The sequence below is a fragment of the Protobothrops mucrosquamatus genome, unplaced genomic scaffold, assembly GCF_001527695.2.
Source record: "Protobothrops mucrosquamatus isolate PMUCROS unplaced genomic scaffold, P.Mucros_1.0 scaffold_260, whole genome shotgun sequence".
Taxonomy (NCBI): domain Eukaryota; kingdom Metazoa; phylum Chordata; class Lepidosauria; order Squamata; family Viperidae; genus Protobothrops; species Protobothrops mucrosquamatus.
In genome coordinates, this window is record NW_015386336.1 from 183,710 (window position 1) to 205,115 (window position 21,406).

The window sequence follows — 21,406 nt, forward strand, 5'->3', positions numbered from 1 at the left end:
GGGGGGGGGGCTGCTGGTTGGAAGAAGCTCCGTCGGATCGCGGGCCAAGCGGAAGAAATGGCGGTAAGGGAGCTTCTCGCAACGGACCCGCAAGGGCTTTTCTTGGCAGCCGTATTGGTTATTTGTGTTTGCGTCCCTCGGGTGGGCCGCTTTTGGGGGGGGGGTTGTTTGGGGTCATCTGGTTATCTCGTAATCGTTACCTTTCGTAGTTTTCTCGTTCGTTGTAGAATCTGTATCTAAAACCTTTTCCGGACCTTTTTTTTGCCTGGCGGAATTTGCAGGAAGAGTGAAATGTTAGGCTCTTATTTTTCTGTTAACTAGTGCAAATTCCTTTCCCAGCCGTAGACCGGGAGGTCTGTGCCGCCCCTGTCAAAACGTAGGAGGAGTTTAGATTACAGGGCTTTTCAACCTTTTCACCCATTGTACCACTTTTAGGATATGGCAACATCCGAGTACCACCGGTCGCCTAGCAAGGTGTCAAAAACTTGATGACCCCCCCCCAAAAAAGGAAAAAAAGTGATAAAGTACAGGTAGTCCTCGACTTACAACAGTTCGCTTAGTGACTGTTCGAAGTTACAATGGCATTGAAAAAAGTGCCCCCCAAGCCACAGCCGAGCAAGACACCTGCCTGCCCCACCCGGCCGCGCTCTTCCTCCTGTCCGAGGTTTTCATTGTTGTGAGCATTTCTGTTCAGGATTGGCAGCGGGGGTGGGGTGGGGGGGTGTTTGGTCTTTATTCCCCCCCGTCTGCTGGGTGGTTGCAAAAGGTTTTGGTCACTTCACAAGACCCTGGGACACTGTGACCGTCATAAATATGAATCAGTTGCCAAGCATCTGAATGTAAATCACAAGACCCTGGAGAGGCTGCAATATTCCAGTTGATCGGTGCTTCTTCTGGGCTCAGCAGAAGCGCCAGGATCAGCGCCGAGCTCCAGCTGGAGCCTGGCGCTGATCCTGGCGCTTCCACTGAGCCCTGACAGCCCTGCAGCTCCAGCCGTCTCTCGCTCAGGCTTGTGCGGTGCTGCCACCGGTTCAGCTCATGCCCCTCCCCGACTATCACTTTTCTAGGATGGTCGCGTACCACCTGCCAGGTGCCAATGTACCACAGGTGGTACCCGTGCCACTGGTTGAAAAGCCCTGGTTTAGAAGATGGGAGTACAAAGAAATATTCTCCGCCACCGCTGTTCTGCAATTGAACCGAAATGACTTCTCTGGAATTTAAAAGAGCGAAAAAGGAAAAAAGAGTCTCACCCCGTGCCTGCCAGGCGCTTTATTAGTCTGTCTCTTTTTTTTTGCATTCCTTTTGCGCCTGGAGAAGTTTAGAAAATTCGAACCGAACCAAGTCCTAGGAAAGTACACGTAGCCCTCGACAAACGACCACAACTGAGCCCCAAGCGTCTGTTGTTAAGTGAGACGTTCGTTGAGTTTTGCCCCGTTTTACGACTTTTCTTGTCACAGTTGTTAAGTGGATCGTTGCGGTTGTTCAGTTAGTTAACCTGGTTATTAGGTGAATCTGGCTACCCTATTGGCTTTGCTTGTCAGAAGGAAGCAAAAAGTGATCGCGTGACCCCGGGACACAGCAAAAGTCATAAATAGGAACCAATTGCCAAGCATCTGAATTTTGACCACATGATCATGGGCAGGGGTAGGCAACCTTGGCTCTTTTATGACTCGTGGACTTCAACTCCCAGAATTCCTGAGCCAGCCATGCTGGCTCAGGAATTCTGGGAGTTGAAGTCCACGAGTCATAAAAGAGCCAAGGTTGCCTACCCCTGATCATGGGGATGCTGCAAAGGTCACAAGTATGAAAAAAACTGGTCATAAGTCACAGTTTTCAGGGGCATTGTAGCTTTGAATGGTCACTAAATGAACTTTTGTAAATCGAGGACTACCTTTATATTAGCCAAATTCACAATGTATTTTGCACTCTATTGTGTTAGGATTCCTCTGAGTCAAACATGGCTACCAGCCCGGTGCAGAACTCTCGGCGAGGAGATGCCTTCACGTCCAGCCCAGGGAGAGATCTACCCCCCTTCGAGGACGAATCTGAAGGACTCCTGGGGACCGAGGGACTCCCTGATGAAGAGGACGAAGATGGAGAGGAGTTGATTGGAGAAGGGATGGAAAGGTATGGGTCTTCCTCCACCAGGTTCATGTTTTCACATGAAACCTCAGAATGAAACATTTGGCACTCTGTTCTCTTTTCTTGCCTGTTTCATCAATTCAGTGCGAATCAGGTTGACTTCAAAGGGGCTGATGTGAAGATGTTTGTATTTAATACTGTAAGCTGATATTGGTATGGCAGTAAATTCAGATTGCATTATTTCATAAACAGGACACTCCTACGCATATTGTCATGCACCTTGAATCTTTCTCATTCCTTGCTGTTGTTAGCAGTAGGAAACCAGCAATTTGGTGTTCTAACAGTTAATCAGGTATGGTAGTCAACTAGTTGATTAGAATTGCGTTGCTTGGCTTCCTGCCATTAGTAACTAGTGACCATGATTATTATTTTTTTCATTATCTTGCTAATCAGTCAGGAAGTGCGCAGGGTTCCTAGGATTTGAAGATTGGTATAATGTTTGGGCTTTACACACACACACACACACACACACACACACACACACACACACACACACACACACACACATATTCAGATTTCTTTTTGCTGACAAGAGTTAAAGATTTTAAGTGAGAGACTAGTATAGCTATTTCGGACTCATTTGTCCTCATCAGCTAGCCACACCCCTTTATGGGATTCGAACCTGGACAGTCTACATGCTAGGCAGTTGTATTAACCACCAGACCACAGGCTCTCCTCCCCTCTTTGTCAGCCGAATCAAGGGAGTATATACAGAGAGTTTTTCAGACAGACGGTCTGATTGATTGCACCTTTGGCATTTTGACTGCTATACTGCAGTTCTACTTTTTATAATCTCTTTTGCCTTGCAGCCTCCCAACTAGGGGCGTTAAGCAGGCTCAAGTCGCTACTGCGATACATTACAAATGTTTGATTTATTTGAAATGTGGGTCATTTTTTTTCTTTTTTGCACACAATTTCCCCTTTTTTCTGGATATATTTTTTTCTGTTTTGCATTTTATTCTTGTTGATAAAGCAAATATAAACACAGAAAATGTGCAGGGTTCCTCATTATTTTGGGAGAAGATAACCCATTGTGATCAAGTTTATCCCAGCCTCTAATATGTTAGAAATTGTTTGCACCTGTTCGAGAATAGCAGTCCACAACATTTCCAGCTTGGTGGCCCACCCTAACACGGGGGGGATGAGCAGCATGCGTGCCCTCCACTTGCACAGATGGTGCTTGCACTCAGGCACAAAGCTTCACTTGTGTGAACTCTACGCACATGGGTGGCAGGTACTTGCGCAAGTGCTCTCTGCTCATGCAAATTCAGCTTTGTGCACACTCTTGCCCATTTCTCCCGGTGGTTGAGGACCCCTGGATAATATAAAGGAATTGTTTCAATTAAGAAAGAAATCAAAGGCTAGGCACTGAGCCAGATGCTTATGGGCCTCTAAAACATCCACAACTATCTGAATGCGCCATCCCTATTCTAGATAATATCTACCTTGATGGAAATTGTTAGTTAGTTTAAAAGTCATGCATTACATGGACTTCAGTTCAAGTATCTCATTACAAAACTTGAAGCCAAGTGTTAATATGCCATTTATTGCAAACCTTACAAACTGAGAGATGAGGTAGAAGTTCATAAGGGCTGGATTTGCACATCTAAATTGCTCTAAATTCATAATTTCCATAGAAGTGTATGGAGTTATTGTAATTCTTTTTCTTCTTGTGCCATAACCGTTATCGGACGTTGGCCATCATGTTGGCGATCCTGTTTTTATCAGCAGCCGCATGAAAAAGTGCTGTTGAGTTTTGTCCAAACCAGTCCCTTAGATTTTGAAGCCACGATGTTCTTCTTCTGCCTGGGCCTTGTTTGCCTTCAATCTTTCCCTGGAAGATTAAATGGAGTATGCCGTATTTTTCTGGGTGTCGCATCACATGTCCGAAATATTCTAATTTTCGGTTTTTTGTTTTGATGATTTCACTTGGGTTTCCCAGGCGGCTTATCACCTCCTCATTTCTGATTTTGTCAACCCAGCTTATACGTAACAGCCAGGTGTTGTACAAGTTGTGATATCCAAATATAAATGTCAGATCTGGTGCTTTGCAAAATAAGTAATGCAATGTAGTTGATGAACAGATTTTTTTTTTTTTGTCCAGGGACTATCGTCCTATTCCTGAGCTTGATGTCTATGAAGCTGAAGGTTTAGCCTTGAATGATGAAGATCTGGAAGAGCTAACTGCCAGCCAAAGGGAAGCAGCAGAACGTGCAATGAGACAGAGGGACCGTGAGATGGGTCGAGGCCTGGGCCGCATGCGGAGTGGACTGCTTTATGGTACATTTTTAAATGAATGGGTAGCGATGGCTTGGTTTATAGTATACAGTTCCTTAAGTCACATTTAAGATAGTTGCAGTATCCTACAGTCACATGACTCCGATTCCCAGTCAGCTTTCCATAAGCAGAGGTCAATGGGGAAGCTGGGAAGGAAAGTTAAAAGTTGCTCAGGTTAGTCTGCCCCACCTGTGCATCCTCCCCCAGCCCCCCTGTGCTTGCACCGCGTTTTCATGACCACTCGTGCACCCTCTCCCACCCAGAAGCAGCCACACATGCTGGGCCTCCACCACCACTTGCACACCCTCCCCAAGCCTCACTACACTCATGCCACACCTCCCCCACAACTCACATCCTCTCTCTCACGTGACAGCAGTCCTCCCCACACACACACACACTGTATTTCCCTCTCATTCTCCACCTGGCAGCAGTCATCTGCCGCCACCTGGGACTTGCAATTTCCTGCCAGCTTCCTCACTGACTTTGGCTGTTGGAAGCCAGTAGAAAGTTGGAGAAGGTGCTCACTTTACAACCCATGATCTTCACTTAACGATGGAAATTGAGACTTCGGGGGTTGTCTAATGTAGTGATGTGGTCACATAACATTGTGCTTTACAACTGCATTGCTTAGTGATTGAAATTCATAACTCAGTTGCTATCATAGCTCAAGGATGATTTTATTTTATGGCAATAAACCAGATTGAAATCATGGTTAGCTTATTGATTACAGTTATGATTTGCGGATATAGACATGAAAGTGTGTGGCATCTAAAAAAGGATTTGGCCAAATAAGTCACGAGCAATTTGATTACCTGTGAGTCTGATTCTGATTTATTTCTTACTAATAAAGGTAAGTCTCACACTGCTCAGCCTTATGCAATATGCTGAGTACATAGCTGACCATTTTAATATTTACTGCCATATGTAAATGGAATGGTTTTTAATTCATAAACCACTCAGAGTCACTTTAAATAGATGGGCAGTGTATAAATTTGATTACTAAGTAAATATACATCTGAATGGGATTGCTCTTCTTAACTGAGAGTCTTCAATATGTTAAAATTAAAACAAACTTGAAAGCAAATCAGTTAAAAACAAAGAATTTTTAGAATGTAGCAAAATCACAGACTTTTTGTTTGACACTTGAAATAGCATTAAATCAGAAAATCAGCAGATTCCAAAGTGATACCCTCCAGATGTATTGGAATACAATCCCCATAATCCCCCCAATGGGAAGTTATATGTAGCCACATAAAACATGAGCATCATGTTGAACAGCAAATTGTAGGAGTTGAAATCCAATTTATCTGTGGGGGGAAATGATCGTTTGGGGAAAGCTATTAAAAAAGGTGACATCTATCTAAGAGCCCTATCTCAGAGAATTGATTTAGTTTCGTTACCAGTTGTAAGTTTATGTAGCTGTCTGATAATCCCTTTTTATTTCCTCTGCTCCTTGCCCACCTTTTAAATTCTAGAGAGTGATGATGAAGATGAGGATCGTCCTTTGCGGAAGAGGCGCCTGGCTGAACGGGCTGCTGAAGGTGTGGAAGAAGAGGAGGAAGACATGATCGAAAGTATAGAGAACCTGGAAGACATGAAGGGGCATTCAGTGAGGGAGTGGGTGTCCATGGCAGCTCCCCGTCTTGAAATCTACCATCGCTTCAAGAACTTCCTAAAGACCCACGTGGATGATCACGGTCACAATGTCTTCAAAGAGCGGATCAGTGACATGTGTAAAGGTACAATTGTGGGAATGCAAGAAAAGTAGTTTAGAAAACCGACAGAATGCTAGTTTCAAATGTTTCTGGTGATGACTCATATTGGCCAGTTTCATAACTGCACTAAATCATAACTAATACATTGTAAGCTAAACCATTGTTTACAAACTTTATTCACTGGATTCATACAACATGCTAAACCACAAATGACTTAGTGCATTGTATGAACTTAGTCACTGTTTGAGATATATTTCTTTTAACCTACATTATATCTCGTACCACATGATCATAGCTGGTAGGTGACATTAAGGTTCCTAATTGTACTATTCAGATGGATCCTAACAAACCATTTAAGACTCCTTTACAGAATAAACATAATACTTAATGTGGGGAATATCTCAGCTTAATTCTCTTTCCCATGGTTAGAACTACACCTGTATGGGCTGCACTTTCTCTTCCCTCCCTATGCCTATACCAGTGATGGCGAACCTTTTAGAGACGGAGTGCCCAAACTGCAACGCAAAACCCACTTATGCATCGTCGGGTGCCGGGTGGGTGTGGCCCATTGGCTGGGTGTGGCCAATTGGCTGGGTGTGGCCCATTGGGTGGGCGTGGCTGCGGTAGTAACGGCAGACTGGGTGGGACTAAAAAGTTCAATTAATCAATTCCAACTTTGCAAGATCTTTTTTTTTCCCGCGAGAAGTTGAAATTGACTGATTAATTGAACTTTTTTTTTTTTTTGCACATGGCGGCAGAGGCCTAAAGCGAAAAGATTTTATAAAACCCAGCTGAAGGCCTAGGACTGGGTGACGGTGCGCGTGCCCACAGAGAGAGCTCTGAGTGCCGCCTCTGGCACCCGTGCCATAGGTTCGCCACCACTGGCCTATACTTTTTTTTGTAGGTGAATTGTGCTGCAAGAGTTACAGAACAACTACTTAATTATTTTGAATTACAATGCTAGTGTTTAAGTTACTAAAATATTGGCTAGCAGTTTTTTAAGGAACACATCTATTATATTTTTATTCTTAATGTTCATTTTTCTTAGCCATCATGAATAAAATTCCTTCAGTAGAAACTGACAACTATTTTCACACCAAAAACATAGATTTTTTAAAACAAAAAATACTGGAGGTCAAATAAGACATAAGACATAAGGATTGCAAATATATTTTGGAAGAAACCCAATAAACTCAGGGGTTTTTTGCATTTCTGCAGTGGTAGGTCTAGGTTAAAAAAAAAATCTTCTCTTGGCAGAGAACAGAGAGAGCGTGGTGGTGAATTATGAAGATTTGGCTGCCTGGGAACATGTCCTTGCCTACTTCCTTCCGGAAGCCCCAGCTGAGATGTTGAAGATCTTCGATGAAGCAGCCAAGGAAGTAGTAATGGCTATGTATCCCAAATATGACCGGATTGCTCAGGAAATCCATGTCCGCATCTCACATTTGCCTCTGGTGGAAGAGTTACGATCACTTAGGTAAGAAGGCAGTTTAGTATTGAGGTTGGCAGCACTAACAAAACCTATCAAGGCTGTTTAATGATTTATGACCCATAGTTTATTAGAATGTAAGTGATCCAGCTGATAAACTATTGAGTAGGTCTCTTGTAGCATGATTGCTTCAAGGACAAGAAGTTCAGTGCTGCCTAATAAATGCTCCCCTACAGAATTAGCCTGACAAGTCCTGAAGTTGAGTTACATCACAAAGCTAACATGCTTTAAATTATTTTGTTGCTCTGGAAGTATTGTAATCTCTTAAGTTTCTACTAAAAAAATCAGGTTTCCCTTTCTGAGTGTAGAACCATAGGAGAAAGCCATGAAGAATTGATTAGGTATAAAGCTGCTATTTATTGTAGTCAAATCATATTCATAATTCTTGGTTTGTTACAGATTACCCTGTCATTCCTCCTGGAATTCAGGGTAATCTGCATAGCATTCCTTCCACCAATTTAGCCCCACAACGGTGATGTGTAAGGGAGGTTGGGCTTTCCACAACTGAGGTTAATCCAATATTTCATTATTAAACCAAGCTAACCCATCTAATTTGTGATATTTACTCTGGCAGCTGGTCCTTAGGGTCTCAGGTGGATACTTAGGGTCATTTTTTTAACTGGGAATGTCTGAATATGAAAACTGGGGTCTCCTGCGTGAAAAAGTATCCTCTACCATTGATTTAATTTCCCTTCCTTCACTCCATTCCTGAGCGATTCGCTTCTCAAAGTTTTGAGCCTTGTTCCTGCTTCTTCTCATAGGCAACTACATCTGAACCAGCTTATCCGCACAAGTGGAGTTGTGACAAGTTGTACAGGAGTCCTTCCCCAGCTCAGCATGGTCAAGTATAATTGTACCAAATGTGGTTTTGTCTTGGGGCCTTTCTCACAGTCTCAAAACCAAGAAGTAAAACCAGGATCTTGCCCGGAGTGTCAATCTATTGGTCCCTTTGAAATCAACATGGAAGAGGTGAGCTGTGCTTGATTTGATATTAGGAAGCCCATTGCATTTTTCAACATGGTCTTGTTCAGACAGTGAAAACTAATTCTTAGATCTATTGGAAGGGCAGCTGCCTGATCCTTGGAAGAGTTTTGGTTGTTTGAGGAGCCCAGGTTGTATCCCCAGCTTTACAATAAAGAAGTAGTGATTTTCCAGATGCTCATAAATACTAGATTCTATCCTGTAAGAACAGAGACATTATGAACAGTTCTAACTGGCTGAAGGGAAAAAGGAAGCAACAGCCATACCACAATAGGAAGCAATGCAGTCTCTGCCGGTAGGGCTAGATTAAATGAAATTATAGGATCAATTTGTCTGATTGAGTTCAGGGGGGCTTGGATATGAAAATTGGAGAAAACAAAGCAGAACCCATGGCAAAGTCCTCAGGATTGCCATGATCCTGAGCAAACTCACTCTATAAGGAGCTTCGATTGGAACAAATGCGTGAGGAAGGTATGTATTCATTTAATGCCCAGCTAAACTGTACATGAGGCTTACCAAACCAAAATGGTTGTTGAACAATCATAATTCAAAACAAAAACAAATGTGAAACTTTTCTGGAGGTATGTTGAAAGATAGGTTAGCCTGCTGTGTGTAGATTTGTGTTATATTCTGATGAGTCTCCAAGGTGCTGAGGTTTGTCCGTTTACAGCTAAATACAAGTCTGCCTGATCTTCTGAAGTTTTTCATATGGATGTGGGGAAAAGAGGTCTTGTATAAACCTCCTTGAATCTGATGTCTTGTTGTTTAAGGAATGTGCTAAGAATTTTGTTTGCAGAGTCCTTTTTGTGCTCCATGAAATTCCTAACTTCAGGTGCTTGATATCCTGACAGACAGTCTACCAGAACTATCAGCGCATCAAAATCCAGGAGAGCCCAGGAAAGGTGGCAGCTGGCAGGCTTCCTCGCTCAAAGGACGCCATTTTATTGGCTGACCTGGTTGACAGTTGCAAGCCAGGGGATGAGATTGTAAGTATAAGGTCCAGAAAAGCAGGGAAGTTCAGAGATTGACGCATATTGACCACAACTTAAAAACTATCCTGGTTATAGAGTTCAGGAAAGAGCCTTAATGAAAATAAAGCTGCCTCTGGATGAAATATTTATTGATTTGTATCCCTTTATTATTTTTTACAAATAATTTAAGGCAGTGAACATACAGTATCCAAAAGACCTTCCTCTTCCTACTTTCCCCACAATAACAATCCTGTAAGGGAGATTGGGCTAAGACAGAGTGACTAACCCAAAGTCACCCAGCTAAATCTGAAACATTCATAGCAAAAACTTGAACTCACAATCTGTGTAAATTGGTTTTCTGAAGTCCACCAGAATGGCTATATCTTTTAGTTCGTGTGTAGCACATTTCAGTCTGAGTTCCTTGCACTTTCCTTTTTATTTGTCTGCATGATCATTCACCCTACCTTGAGATTCTCAGCTGTCAACTCGGCCCTGGATTTGAATACTTAGAACTATGAAAGGAGTTCTCAAGAACTAGCATCTTCAGTGGAACTGTTTCAATTAGTCACTGTGTATTTTTAATACAAATTTTTGTTCTAAGTGTATTAATATACTTATGTATCCTAAAAATGTTTTTTCATCCGCATTATAAAAAAAAAAAAAATCCTTAGACCAGCGGTTCTCAACCTATGGGTCACGACCCCATTTGGGGTCGATCGACCATTTCACGGGGGTCACCAAGCAAGGCTGTCCGCCATTTTTCCCCCCTTTTCTGGCGGGTGCCTTACATCCCTTGAGCTGGGCCAGCTGGTGGTCAGCCTGCTCCGTCTCTGCCGCTTGCCAGCTACGCCTCGGCCGGCGCAGGGGACGGAACCACGCATGCGCGGCGCTCTCGGGCAGGGAAAGTCCTCGACTTACGACCGGTTGGGTAGTCCTCGACTTACGACCGGTTTAGTCCTCAACTTACGACCAGTTTAGTCCTCGACTTACGACCGGTTTAGTCCTCGACTTACGACCGGTTGGGGTCGTGGCATTAAAAAGGTTGAGAACCACTGCCTTAGACCATAACAGAAATTCTTCCAACACGTAATAATACATGATGTTGAATATACATGTTGTCCTTGACTTATGACCAGTTGCTTAGCGACCATTCAAAGTTATGACATGCCTACCAGGGGGCTACATATGACCCACATTCAAAATTCTGACAGTTGGGGAGAACACACACCCCTCATGGTTAACTTTGGGCACTTGGCAACATGGCTTCATTTTATGATAGTTTTGCCAAAAATCAGCATTTTAATTTTCAGCAAAACCATGGCCATAGTGAATCATTGGTTTCATTTAACAATTGCTGCAAAAAAGGTTGTGAAATCAGGTTGGTCACGTGACCGATCCATTTTATGACCATCCCAACTTAAATATCATGATGGCCAGGCTCCATTGCAATCACAAGTTGAGGTCTACCTAATTAGTTATTTATTCTATTCATGCTTCATTAATAATATGATGATGTCTGCTTATGTTCATGCTCCTTAAACACTTCCTTTCTCCCTCTTTTTGTCTGCCCTCTCCCTAAATTATACAAATTAATTTAGTGCCAATGATTAAAGAATATCTTGCTCTTGTCTTTTAGGAGCTAACTGGAATATACCATAATAATTACGATGGCTCTTTGAATACTGCTAACGGGTTTCCAGTGTTTGCCACTGTGATCCTGGCCAATCACATCACCAAGAAAGATAATAAGGTGGCCGTTGGGGAGCTCACAGATGAAGACATGAAAGTTATTGTAGGACTGTCCAAAGACGAGCAGATTGGAGAGAAAGTGAGTTTGAAAATCAAGATCCAACTTCCGGTTTTCTGGTTTCCAGTTCAACAGTATGAAAGCTCCAGAGATTACTTTGCTATACAGTCATTCTACGTTTAATAGGGCTTTGCTATACAAGCATTCAAGGTTTAGTAGGAGATTTCCATTGTAGTAGTACTGTTTCTCTTTTAGCGTCTCTGTTGATAAATATGTTGGCTGTGTATTTGCTTTTCCCAGATCTTTGCCAGCATTGGTCCTTCAATCTATGGGCATGAAGATATCAAAAGGGGGCTGGCTCTAGCCCTGTTTGGAGGAGAACCCAAAAATCCAGGTAGGTTGACCAAAGTCACTTTGGGATCAACACTGCTTTCACATGATGAGATTGAACTTGCTAGAGAGGATACCTGTATTATAGTGGAGAGAACTGGCTGGAAAAGATGTTCATCTTTTATTTTTACAGTTACACATTCCCCTATTAATAAGCTATTCTCCATTTTGGTAATTTATTCCAGAAAATAACAGCAATTTCTTACCACCAAAAAGTTCAAACATGAAGCTCCTCTCTAGTTTGTAAACAAGTATATGTTATGAAGTATGCATACACCACATTTCCTTCTTTTCCATCTGGCCAGTTTTATCAGAAATTCACCTTATTCTTAAATGAGGCGGGGGGGTGTCTCTTTTATTTTTGTTCCACTGTTCTTTGTACTGATGTCTTATTAATCAAACTTTGAATACTTACTGGGGTGGGGAGTATTAATAAAGCAGACAGTTCCTCAATCACCTTATTTCTTTATATTACTATATCACTTTATCTGACTCCTTCTTCTAGAAAGCAATCAGATATTTTAAAGTATGTGAATGAGCTTTATTTTATATATTTTGCTTTAATCCTGCCCTTCCTCCAGTGAAAACAGAAAATGCCATATAGTTGGTTCCCTTCCTTCATTAACTAGCAATTTATGTTCGGAACACCATTATGAATTAGGTTACACTGTGCCAGAGGTTACTGGGTGAGCTTCGGTGGACCATTTGATCTCGGGCCTCCCAAGTTCTAATCTACCATTTTGTCTCATTGTGCCAGCCACAATTTGGCTCACTGTTCTTTCCATCTAAAACACTACAGGAGGAAAACATAAAGTCCGTGGAGACATCAATATGTTGCTTTGTGGCGATCCTGGCACAGCCAAGTCTCAGTTCCTCAAATACGTGGAGAAAGTAGCCAGCAGAGCGATATTCACCACCGGCCAGGGGGCTTCTGCAGTTGGCCTGACTGCCTACGTGCAGAGACATCCTGTAAGCAAGGAATGGACCTTGGAGGCTGGAGCCCTGGTGCTGGCAGACAGAGGGGTGTGCTTGATAGATGAATTTGACAAGGCAAGTATTGGCTTGGAGGTATGACATAATTTGGTCAAGCCAGATTCCAGTCCCAACCGTGTACGCTGCTCTAGGTAAGACCTTGAACACAGAAAGTGAAACAGATAGAAAAGAGGTTGGATTTTAGGGCCTATCTAGAAAGAGTCAGTGTTGAGATCTGGAACTGAGAAAAACTGCTCAGAATATTAAAGCTGGTGGTGGATTTGATATGTTTGGGGGATGCTAGGTCTCAGATTCATTAATGTAGTGAAGCCTATAAGGGAAGATACCTTGGGGAGAGCATAGCACAGCACTGGGACATATCCTTTGCACATAAATATCCAAACCTCATTCTGAGCATCTGCACTTTAAAGAAAGATCTGGTCAATATGTGAGCGGGGGGGTGGAATTGCTTTGAAACTCAGTATTGACAACTCTGGCTGGAAAATACTTTCTGTCCTCGATAACATTGCTCTATCTAGAGGCACTGAACTGTTAAGAGCTTTGAATGTGTACAACTGAATTCTGCTTTTTTTATTATTGGGACTAATTGGAGTTTTAACATCTTTTGCTGTTCCTCAGATGAATGATCAGGATAGGACCAGCATCCACGAAGCCATGGAACAGCAGAGCATCTCCATCTCAAAGGCTGGCATTGTCACATCTCTACAAGCTCGCTGCACTGTTATTGCTGCTGCCAACCCCATAGGTACGTGGGGCCCATGGAAGAAAAACTCACTAGGGCAAAAAGTGCCACGTATTGTGTTAAACTTCCTGTTTAAAAATTTCCTGTCTTTTGGATACTGAAAGGAAGAAGAAGACGACCATGCACTGTTTTTTAAAATGCTTCTTTTCCTATTCTAGGTGGGCGCTATGACCCTTCTTTGACCTTCTCAGAAAATGTTGATCTGACCGAGCCCATCATATCTCGTTTTGATATCCTGTGTGTAGTCAGGGACACTGTGGATCCTGTTCAGGTAGATTCTGCAGATCATTAGACTTAAGGAAAGTTAATGAAGGGACTATCATTTTAATACTTAACTGAATGAAGAAGAGAGGTACACAAGATAGAATTAGCTAATACCATTGACCTCTTGTGTGGCTTGGGAAAGTAAAGCTCACAGGAACACTTTGATAAGCATGCAAATAGTCCTTGACCTGCCACCATTGAATCAGTGTCTGTCTGAAATTACAACTTTGCTAAACGGATGGTGGTTACAGCCAGTCCTCATATTCTGGCTGTCCCAGCATTCGGATGGCATGTGCTTGCAGTCTTGTGTGCTTGGCAACCAGTTCGTGCATAGGACTGGTTGTAGCACCCCACAATCACATGATCAGCTTTTGCAACCTTCCTGCCAGCTTCCCAAGAAAGTCAAGACGGCAGAGAAGGTCGCAGGTTGCTGGTCTCCCCAAGCTACACACTCTTCCACCATTGCACTCATGCCATGCCAGCTATTGGCACACCCTGACTCACTACACCTGCACTATGTCTCTCTTGCACCCCCATGCACCCTCCCTGACCCTCACTGCAGCATTCTCACCCCTCTTCACCTGCACCTGCCTTCCCCAGCAGCAGCCACTCGCCTATCTGCTGGCCTGGGACTTGCAACTTCCTGCTGGCTTCCTCATAGACTTTGGTTGTGGGAAAGCAGCAGGAAGCTGCCTCACCTAACAATTGTGCGATAGCCGGGACTGCAGGGATTGTTGTGGCTAAGCAATGCGGTCGCACTTTACGACTGCATCGCTTAAAAGACAGAAATTCCAATCTCAATTGCTGTCATACGTTAAGGACTTTCTGTTCTTGTCATAGATCTATTCATTTTTGAATAAAAGTTAGGCAATCTGGAGAATTACTTTTGAGATTGTTTTATAATAAACGATATAATATTGGTGTTTTGGATTTTTTTTTCTTTTTTTGCAATTCTTTCTGGAAGGATGAGATGCTGGCTCGATTTGTTGTCAGTAGCCACATCAAGCATCACCCAAACAGCAAGGATGCAGTAAATGGAGAGTCTCAAGAGATTACCCTGCCTAATACTTACGGCGTAGAGCCCATTCCACAGGAGGTCCTGAAGAAATACATTATTTATGCAAAGGAAAAAGTCCATCCCAAACTCAACCAGATGGACCAGGACAAAGTGGCCAGGATGTACAGTGAACTCAGGAAAGAATCCATGGTAAGCAACCAAGGAGGTGGGAAATCCTACATTTCAGGGTGAGACTATTACCTGCAGAATCACTGCCCATCTCACCAGTTAAATAGAGCTGGAAGAAACGTTGGTTCCAATAAATCTGAAATCTGGTTCTTTTTAGAAGCAGCCGTAATTACATGGTTGGCTCATGAAAAAGTTCCCAAATCTATAAATGAGTACTAGCTTTATCAGAACCCACCCAAAAATATGCAAGTCTTTACCTTCTTCTGAACTCTTTACTACTTAATGCTAAATGAAATTGTTCACCAAAATATCTCTCAGTAACTATTGCATCAGTATTTACCTTGTGCTAAAATTGGCTTTGGATTACAGAAACAGCTAGCCTGATGTTTGGACTTTGTTCTCCCATCCTTGGGGCTGATTGGTTGGTTTTGACAACTTATCTAATAGACAGAGCTGGTAGCATTTTGGCTGGACCTCAGTTCAAGGATCAAACAAAAAAGGTCCTGATTCCTGAAAAAAAAAAGAAAGGGGAATAACCCCTCGGAGGCATATTCCTTATAATCTATACAATGCACTAGTTTGCCAGCAGATGGCAGAGTCCTCCCTTAATCATTGATGCCTTTTAAACCCATTTTTTTGGGGGGGGGGTGTTTTTCCTATTTACTATCTCCTGTGAGCCATTAATGGTTTTTAATTAGCTTCATGCAGTATTAACAACTCCCCAGAGTAGAAATGCAGGCTGTAACTTAATGGTGTGCAATTTTGGTCAGTTTCTGAATCATTTTGTGTGGCAGAACAAGGACCGCACTCTAAAATTAGCTGAGACAGGGTCCGCTATGGATAAGGTCAGATGTTTTAAGAGGTAAAGTAGGTGCCTTAAACCTGTCAGTCCTTAAGGCAGTGGTGGCGAACCTATGGCACAGGTGCCAGAGGCAGCAATCAGAGCCCTCTCAGTGGGCACGCGCGCCGTCGCCCCAGTCCTAGGCCTTCAGCTGGGTTTTATAAAACCTTTTCGCTTTAGGCCTCCGCCACCATGTACAAAAAAAAAGGTTCAATCAATCAGTCAATTTCAACTTCTTGCAGGGAAAAAAAAAGATCTTGCAAAGTTGGAATTGATTGATTGAACTTTTTAGTCCCACCCAGTCTGCTTTTACCACCGCAGCCATGCCCACCCAATGGGCCACACCCACTCAATGGGCCACACCTACCCGGCACCCGACAATGCATAAGTGGGTTTTGGGTTGCAGTTTGGGCACTTGGTCTCTAAAAGGTTAGCCATCACTGCCTTAAGGCATCCATTGATCCTCTTCAAAACTCCCCAGCTGCTTTTTACAGCACACTTAAGTGGTGCATATAGGAGCATAAAAAGAAGGCTGGCCAGTCACAAGCCGTTCTTGGGGTGCCCTTTTTGCATTGCTGGTATCAGTCAACAGGGCCTTTCTCTTTTCTTTCTTCAGGCAACTGGAAGTATCCCCATTACAGTGCGCCACATAGAATCCATGATCCGAATGGCAGAGGCTCACGCTCGCATGCACCTGCGGGATTATGTGGTGGAGGATGATGTCAACATGGCCATCAGAGTTATGCTGGAGAGCTTTATTGACACACAGAAGTTCAGTGTTATGAGAAGCATGCGGAAGGTATGCAGAGAGGTGGATCCTTCTATGGTGGTGGTGATGGTGATTGTTTCTTTTGGGATGATGGAAAAATACCCTGAGAACTTAAATTTTGGTAGAACTCCAATGGAGATTCAGGAAACTGACTTTAAAAAAGGACTTGGATATTTTGCATATACACTTTTATGCACTGCACACTATTATGGAAGTAAATTACAGAGCCTATCTATCCTGTCCTTCATTATCTGTGTGTAGTATGTTGAAACTTAATCTGGATAACTGGAAACTGCAGGGAAGATAGATAGAGAAATTATAATTTTTCTCCCAATTTATCCAGAATCGCTAGGTATCCTGAAGAGTCTCTTAGGACAAGTGAGACTGTCAGCTATATTAGCACTTTGATCTTAGAAGATGATGAAATGTCAGGTTGAGAGAAGAATATTATTTCTTACTTTAAAACATTTCTTTTGGACTGTTCAAGAGATGAATAAATGCCCTTCTTGGGCCTCAGTAATGAATCCTGGAAAATGCTGCCAGATGGCAAAGGAGTAGGCTGAGGGCACCATCATCCACGCTCCTGATGAATGAAATAGCTTTTGAGATGAGGGTTGGAAGCTGGAGACACTAAAGTTAATATTAGAATTGGGCCAACCTTAGTTTGGAAAGCTAAAATATGAATAAATAACCATATTCATTATCCTGAACTTCTTGGTAGAGTGGGATTAAAATATGCAGTGAATGAAAAATTATGCTGCGTATTTGTGTCTAGGCAGTTTATAGACAACTTTGAATCAGTTCAGTGCTTACAAAATGTGAGTACTTTAACAATGTTTTTAACTGCTTCCTAAACATTTTAGAAAGTCCAGAAATTTGAAGACTATTTTTTACTCTTATATTTCTGCCCTCCCCCATAAAAATCAAATGTAGGGGGGAGAAACTCTATTGCCCATCTTAGTATTTGGCAAAGGCATTTCTGTGATCCTTGCTTTGATTTAGTAATTATCTCTCCCATTTTGATGAATAGATAAATGAATAGCCTGTTGTTCTTCCTTTACTGAGAGCCTGTCCCCCTGAAGGCCATGATGGATGGTTGAGTTCCTTGAGGGGCAAAGTGGGTTGTTGGGACATTGGTTTGGGTGTTCATATGATTGGGGATGTGTGTTTTAGCCTGAGAGGAAGGAGTAAAAGGGCGGGGTGATGGTGAGCAGAGAGCAGGCAGGAGCATTGGGACAGTGATGGGTAGAAGGAAACATGATGGGAACCTGGGACAGACTGCACTAGACCTACTGTTTGAAAATGATTTTGGTATCCAGCCCCAACTTCTACCTTCAGGATCCTACTTCTGAATGTAATAAAGCCTCCCTCGTGTATGCTTTTGTCTTGGATGAGGGCACCAACCTAGCATGTCTCATCAAAACCTGATGGGTCCAGAGGGGAGTGTCCCCCTGGGTTTCAGGGTTTCCATCAACCGAGACCCCAGGAAAGAGAGGGAGGTGTTGTTATTGCTATCCATGAATCCTTGCAGGCCCCAAGAGGCAGGGCAGATAATCACATATGGAACAGTCTTCTGAAGGTGGGCTCCAGTAAGCAATTGTTGGTTTACCACCCTTTCTGCTACCCAGCATCATCCCTGCCTGAATTTTGGTAGTTAAATTCCATTGCTGGGCTGATGACAGAATCCTGGAGACAGTTGAGGATTTTAATCTGCTGCCACGAGATATTGAGCTTGGGGCAGTGCAGGAACTCCTGGCCTGTATGGATCTGTCCCAAGTCATTAATGATCCAATTCAAATAAAACATTTGGGGTTTTTTATCTTAATTATTTTTTATTGGTTTTGAATTGTGTTCTATTTAATTTTGTTTTTGTTGTGTTGTGAGCCACCTAGAGACATTTGGAGTTGGGTCTGTGTCTTAAATCAAATACATTAAGCAAAATAGGGTAAAATTCAGTGAGATTAATTTATAATTCATGTTTTAGATGCTTGCTCATTTAATTACCAAAATTCCAGCTTCGAAACCTTTTTTTTTTTTCAGTTAATTGTGTATTATTCTTCGGTTCTTGCCTGGGGTTTGATACAAATAAATAAGCAAACAGATAAATTAAAAGGTCCTGTGAAAATGCTTTGGAGCCTTTTCTCTCTTTATCTATTCAGTAACCAAATTTTCTTGGAAAGCTCTGTTTGCTCCCTCAAGAAGATGGGATTGAATCCTCAAAAGTCCCTTCAGTAGGCCAGTATTGAGTTTAAATTAGACAGTGATTAAAATCCTTTTATTTACATTAATAAAAGGCATCCATTTTTCATTGTTTTAGAATATTCCCCTTTTCAACAGTGATTTGTGCCTTTTATCATCTCTCCCTTGATTATTACAATTAACTCTATGTGGAATCGTGCTAGGAGATTATGTACAATGTACTTACTCCCTGTTGACTAGTTGGTAGAAGCTACTCCAGCAGGAGAATGCCAATGTTGTGCAAGCTGCATTGTCTACTGGAAAACGTCTCGGTCTATTTCAAGGTGTAGGTTATCCCTTATAGACTTGGGTCCTTGCTCTCTCTAAGGATGTACAATTTGCTCACCTGATACATGCAAGCTGAAAGGGGATGTTGCAGATTTTTACCCTGCCAACTTTTAAGGGGAACGTGTTTTCTTGACTGTAGCCCCCTCCCCCTAAAACTGTTCATCTATCCAGATGAGAATGGCTCCTGTCTTACTAGTATTTCAAAAGGCTCTGTAAAAAGAAGTGTTTTTCCAATGAACTTTCAGATAGGATTGGTAGTGATTAGGGAATCAGTGGAGTGAGTGCTCAGGGATGTTTCTACATTTGTATTAACTTGGTTTGTGTACATGTGTTCATTTTGATGTAAGTTTCCTAGAATTCACTGTTAAGCATCCTATAAGTATAATAAAGTAGGTAATTTCAGATTGTTGTTGGCTCATTGTTGGACTCCCCTCTTGTTCTTTTTGTACACAGACGTTTTCCCGGTACCTTACCTTCAGGCGGGATAACAATGAGCTCTTGCTGTTCATTTTGAAACAACTTGTATCAGAACAGTTGATGTATCAGAGGAATCGCTACGGAGCACAGCAGGACACCACTGAAGTGCCGGAGAAAGACTTAATTGATAAGGTATGGAGCGTTTTTCCCTTTTGTGGACATTGTACCAAGACTAAATCTAGTTATTCTGCATCTTCTGGGTTCCCCTTTCTAAGCTTTGAATAAATGGGCTTTGAGCACTAAGTCTTTTGTCGTAAAGAAAAGCATGAGATATTAGACCAACAGGCAAAGTTGCTCCCTTCTGGGGTTACATTTTTGTATTATTCTGAACCCCAAAATGTGAGAAACTAGTGCAAAGGCTTTCTGGGGCTCGTGATCACAAGGACATCATAAAGAGGGAATGATCTCACTGGAAAGGGAGAAATTGGGATTTTTTTTTCCTTACAGATGTTTTTGTTGTTACTGGGCTGGGTTGCAGTTTTGCATTCAATGGGATTTTTGGATGTTGAATAGACCCATTTTATTTTCCGTGAAAATTACAGAAAGCTTGCAATGCATGCTGGTAGGTTGTTGCCAAATGTCCGTGTTATCTAGGAAGAGAGCATTGGGTATCCCATACGGTACATCCATTATAACAATCCTGCCTTGTGAGCCTCCAAATGGACTGCTGTAATGAGCTTTATATGGGGCTGCCCTTGAAGAACATCCCAAAACCTCAGGTGGTCTAGAACAGTGTTTCTCAACCTTGACAATTTTAAGGCATGTGGACTTCAACTCCCAGAATTCCACAGCCAGCATTGCTGGCTGTGGAATTCTGGGAGTTGAAGTCCACATGCCTTAAAATTGTCAAGGTTGAGAAACAATGGTCTAGAATGTGGCTGCATGCATAGTTAGTTATGGATGTACCTTGGCTAGCTTCTGCTCTGCAAGCTGTATTGGCTTTCATTATGGTGCAGCTAGGTGACTGTTCCCTAGAACAGAGGTCCCCAATCTTTTGGGCACCAGGGACCGGTTACATGGAGAGAGGTTTTTCCACGGACCGGAGGGGGCATGGTTTTGTGTGCTGCCTGCATCCCGCCGATGGGGCTTTGCTTGTTTTTGGGGCCCAATTGCTGGCATGCTGGTCCCCTGACCGGGAGTTGGGGAACCCTGCCCTAGAATGCTTTTCATGGCATGGGACTAGCTTATTGGCAGGTCTGCCTCTCCCCAGTTGTTTTTAACCTAACCTGTTTAGGTCTGGCAAAAAAGACAAGCTGGGCATTCTGACAGATATTGTGAATAGCAGACATTGCAAATCAATAATCATATGTAAAAGTTTATTCTGGCCAAATTATATGTTTCAATGAATATCTCAATTGGGAGAAACTGCCACAACATCTCCCGTTTTTCTGCAAATTTGATTGTCACTTAACTATCCATGTCCCCTCTCTCTTTCTCCTTGCCAGGCCCGTCAAATCAACATCCACAATCTTTCTGCCTTCTTCGATAGTGAGTTGTTCAAGATGAACAAGTTCAGCCGTGATGTCAAGCGGAAATTGATTGTACAAACCTTCTGAGGCAACAAGTTCGCAAGTGGTTGGAGACATCAGAGCTATGCTTTCTCTTCTGTTGTAGCAGTCTTCAAGGCTCTTCTTTATATATTCCAGAAAAGAATAAGAAACTCTGCTGAAAAGCCTGTGAATAGAATATAATAGAATGGAACAGTTCCGTGGTTAAAAAAGCAGAACTGCTGTGAGCCTGCATTTGCTGGACGAAGCCCCAGAGGAATTGTTTCCTGTTTGCCTCATTTTGGAAATTGGACTTGACACTGATAGTGGTGAATGGGTCAGTTCAGACTGTGCAACAAGCAGTAATGCTGTGCTCATGTTCACTCTAAAGCATCTGCTGCTTTCCATT

The 21,406-nt window shown here is 42.6% G+C and overlaps 1 protein-coding gene across 1 annotated transcript; it reads left to right on the forward strand.

Moving 5' to 3' along the window:
- The first annotated feature begins 44 nt into the window (after positions 1-44).
- On the forward strand, positions 45-21,153 carry MCM2 (minichromosome maintenance complex component 2). Its single transcript, XM_015831554.1, has 16 exons — positions 45-63; positions 1,940-2,127; positions 4,247-4,422; positions 5,895-6,158; positions 7,392-7,611; positions 8,385-8,592; positions 9,456-9,590; positions 11,212-11,403; positions 11,623-11,716; positions 12,512-12,762; positions 13,324-13,450; positions 13,606-13,718; positions 14,676-14,918; positions 16,355-16,537; positions 19,487-19,642; positions 20,956-21,153. The coding sequence occupies exons 1-16, from the start codon at positions 58-60 to the stop codon at positions 21,064-21,066; spliced, it is 2,667 nt and encodes an 888-aa protein (XP_015687040.1). The 5' UTR covers positions 45-57; the 3' UTR covers positions 21,067-21,153.
- The last annotated feature ends 253 nt before the right edge of the window (positions 21,154-21,406 follow it).

Coding starts and splice junctions, on each gene's coding strand:
- MCM2 (XM_015831554.1), top strand. Junction 2,128..4,246: donor ATTGGAGAAGGGATGGAAAG/GTATGGGTCTTC, acceptor TTTTTTGTCCAG/GGACTATCGTCCTATTCCTG. Junction 8,593..9,455: donor TTGAAATCAACATGGAAGAG/GTGAGCTGTGCT, acceptor ATATCCTGACAG/ACAGTCTACCAGAACTATCA.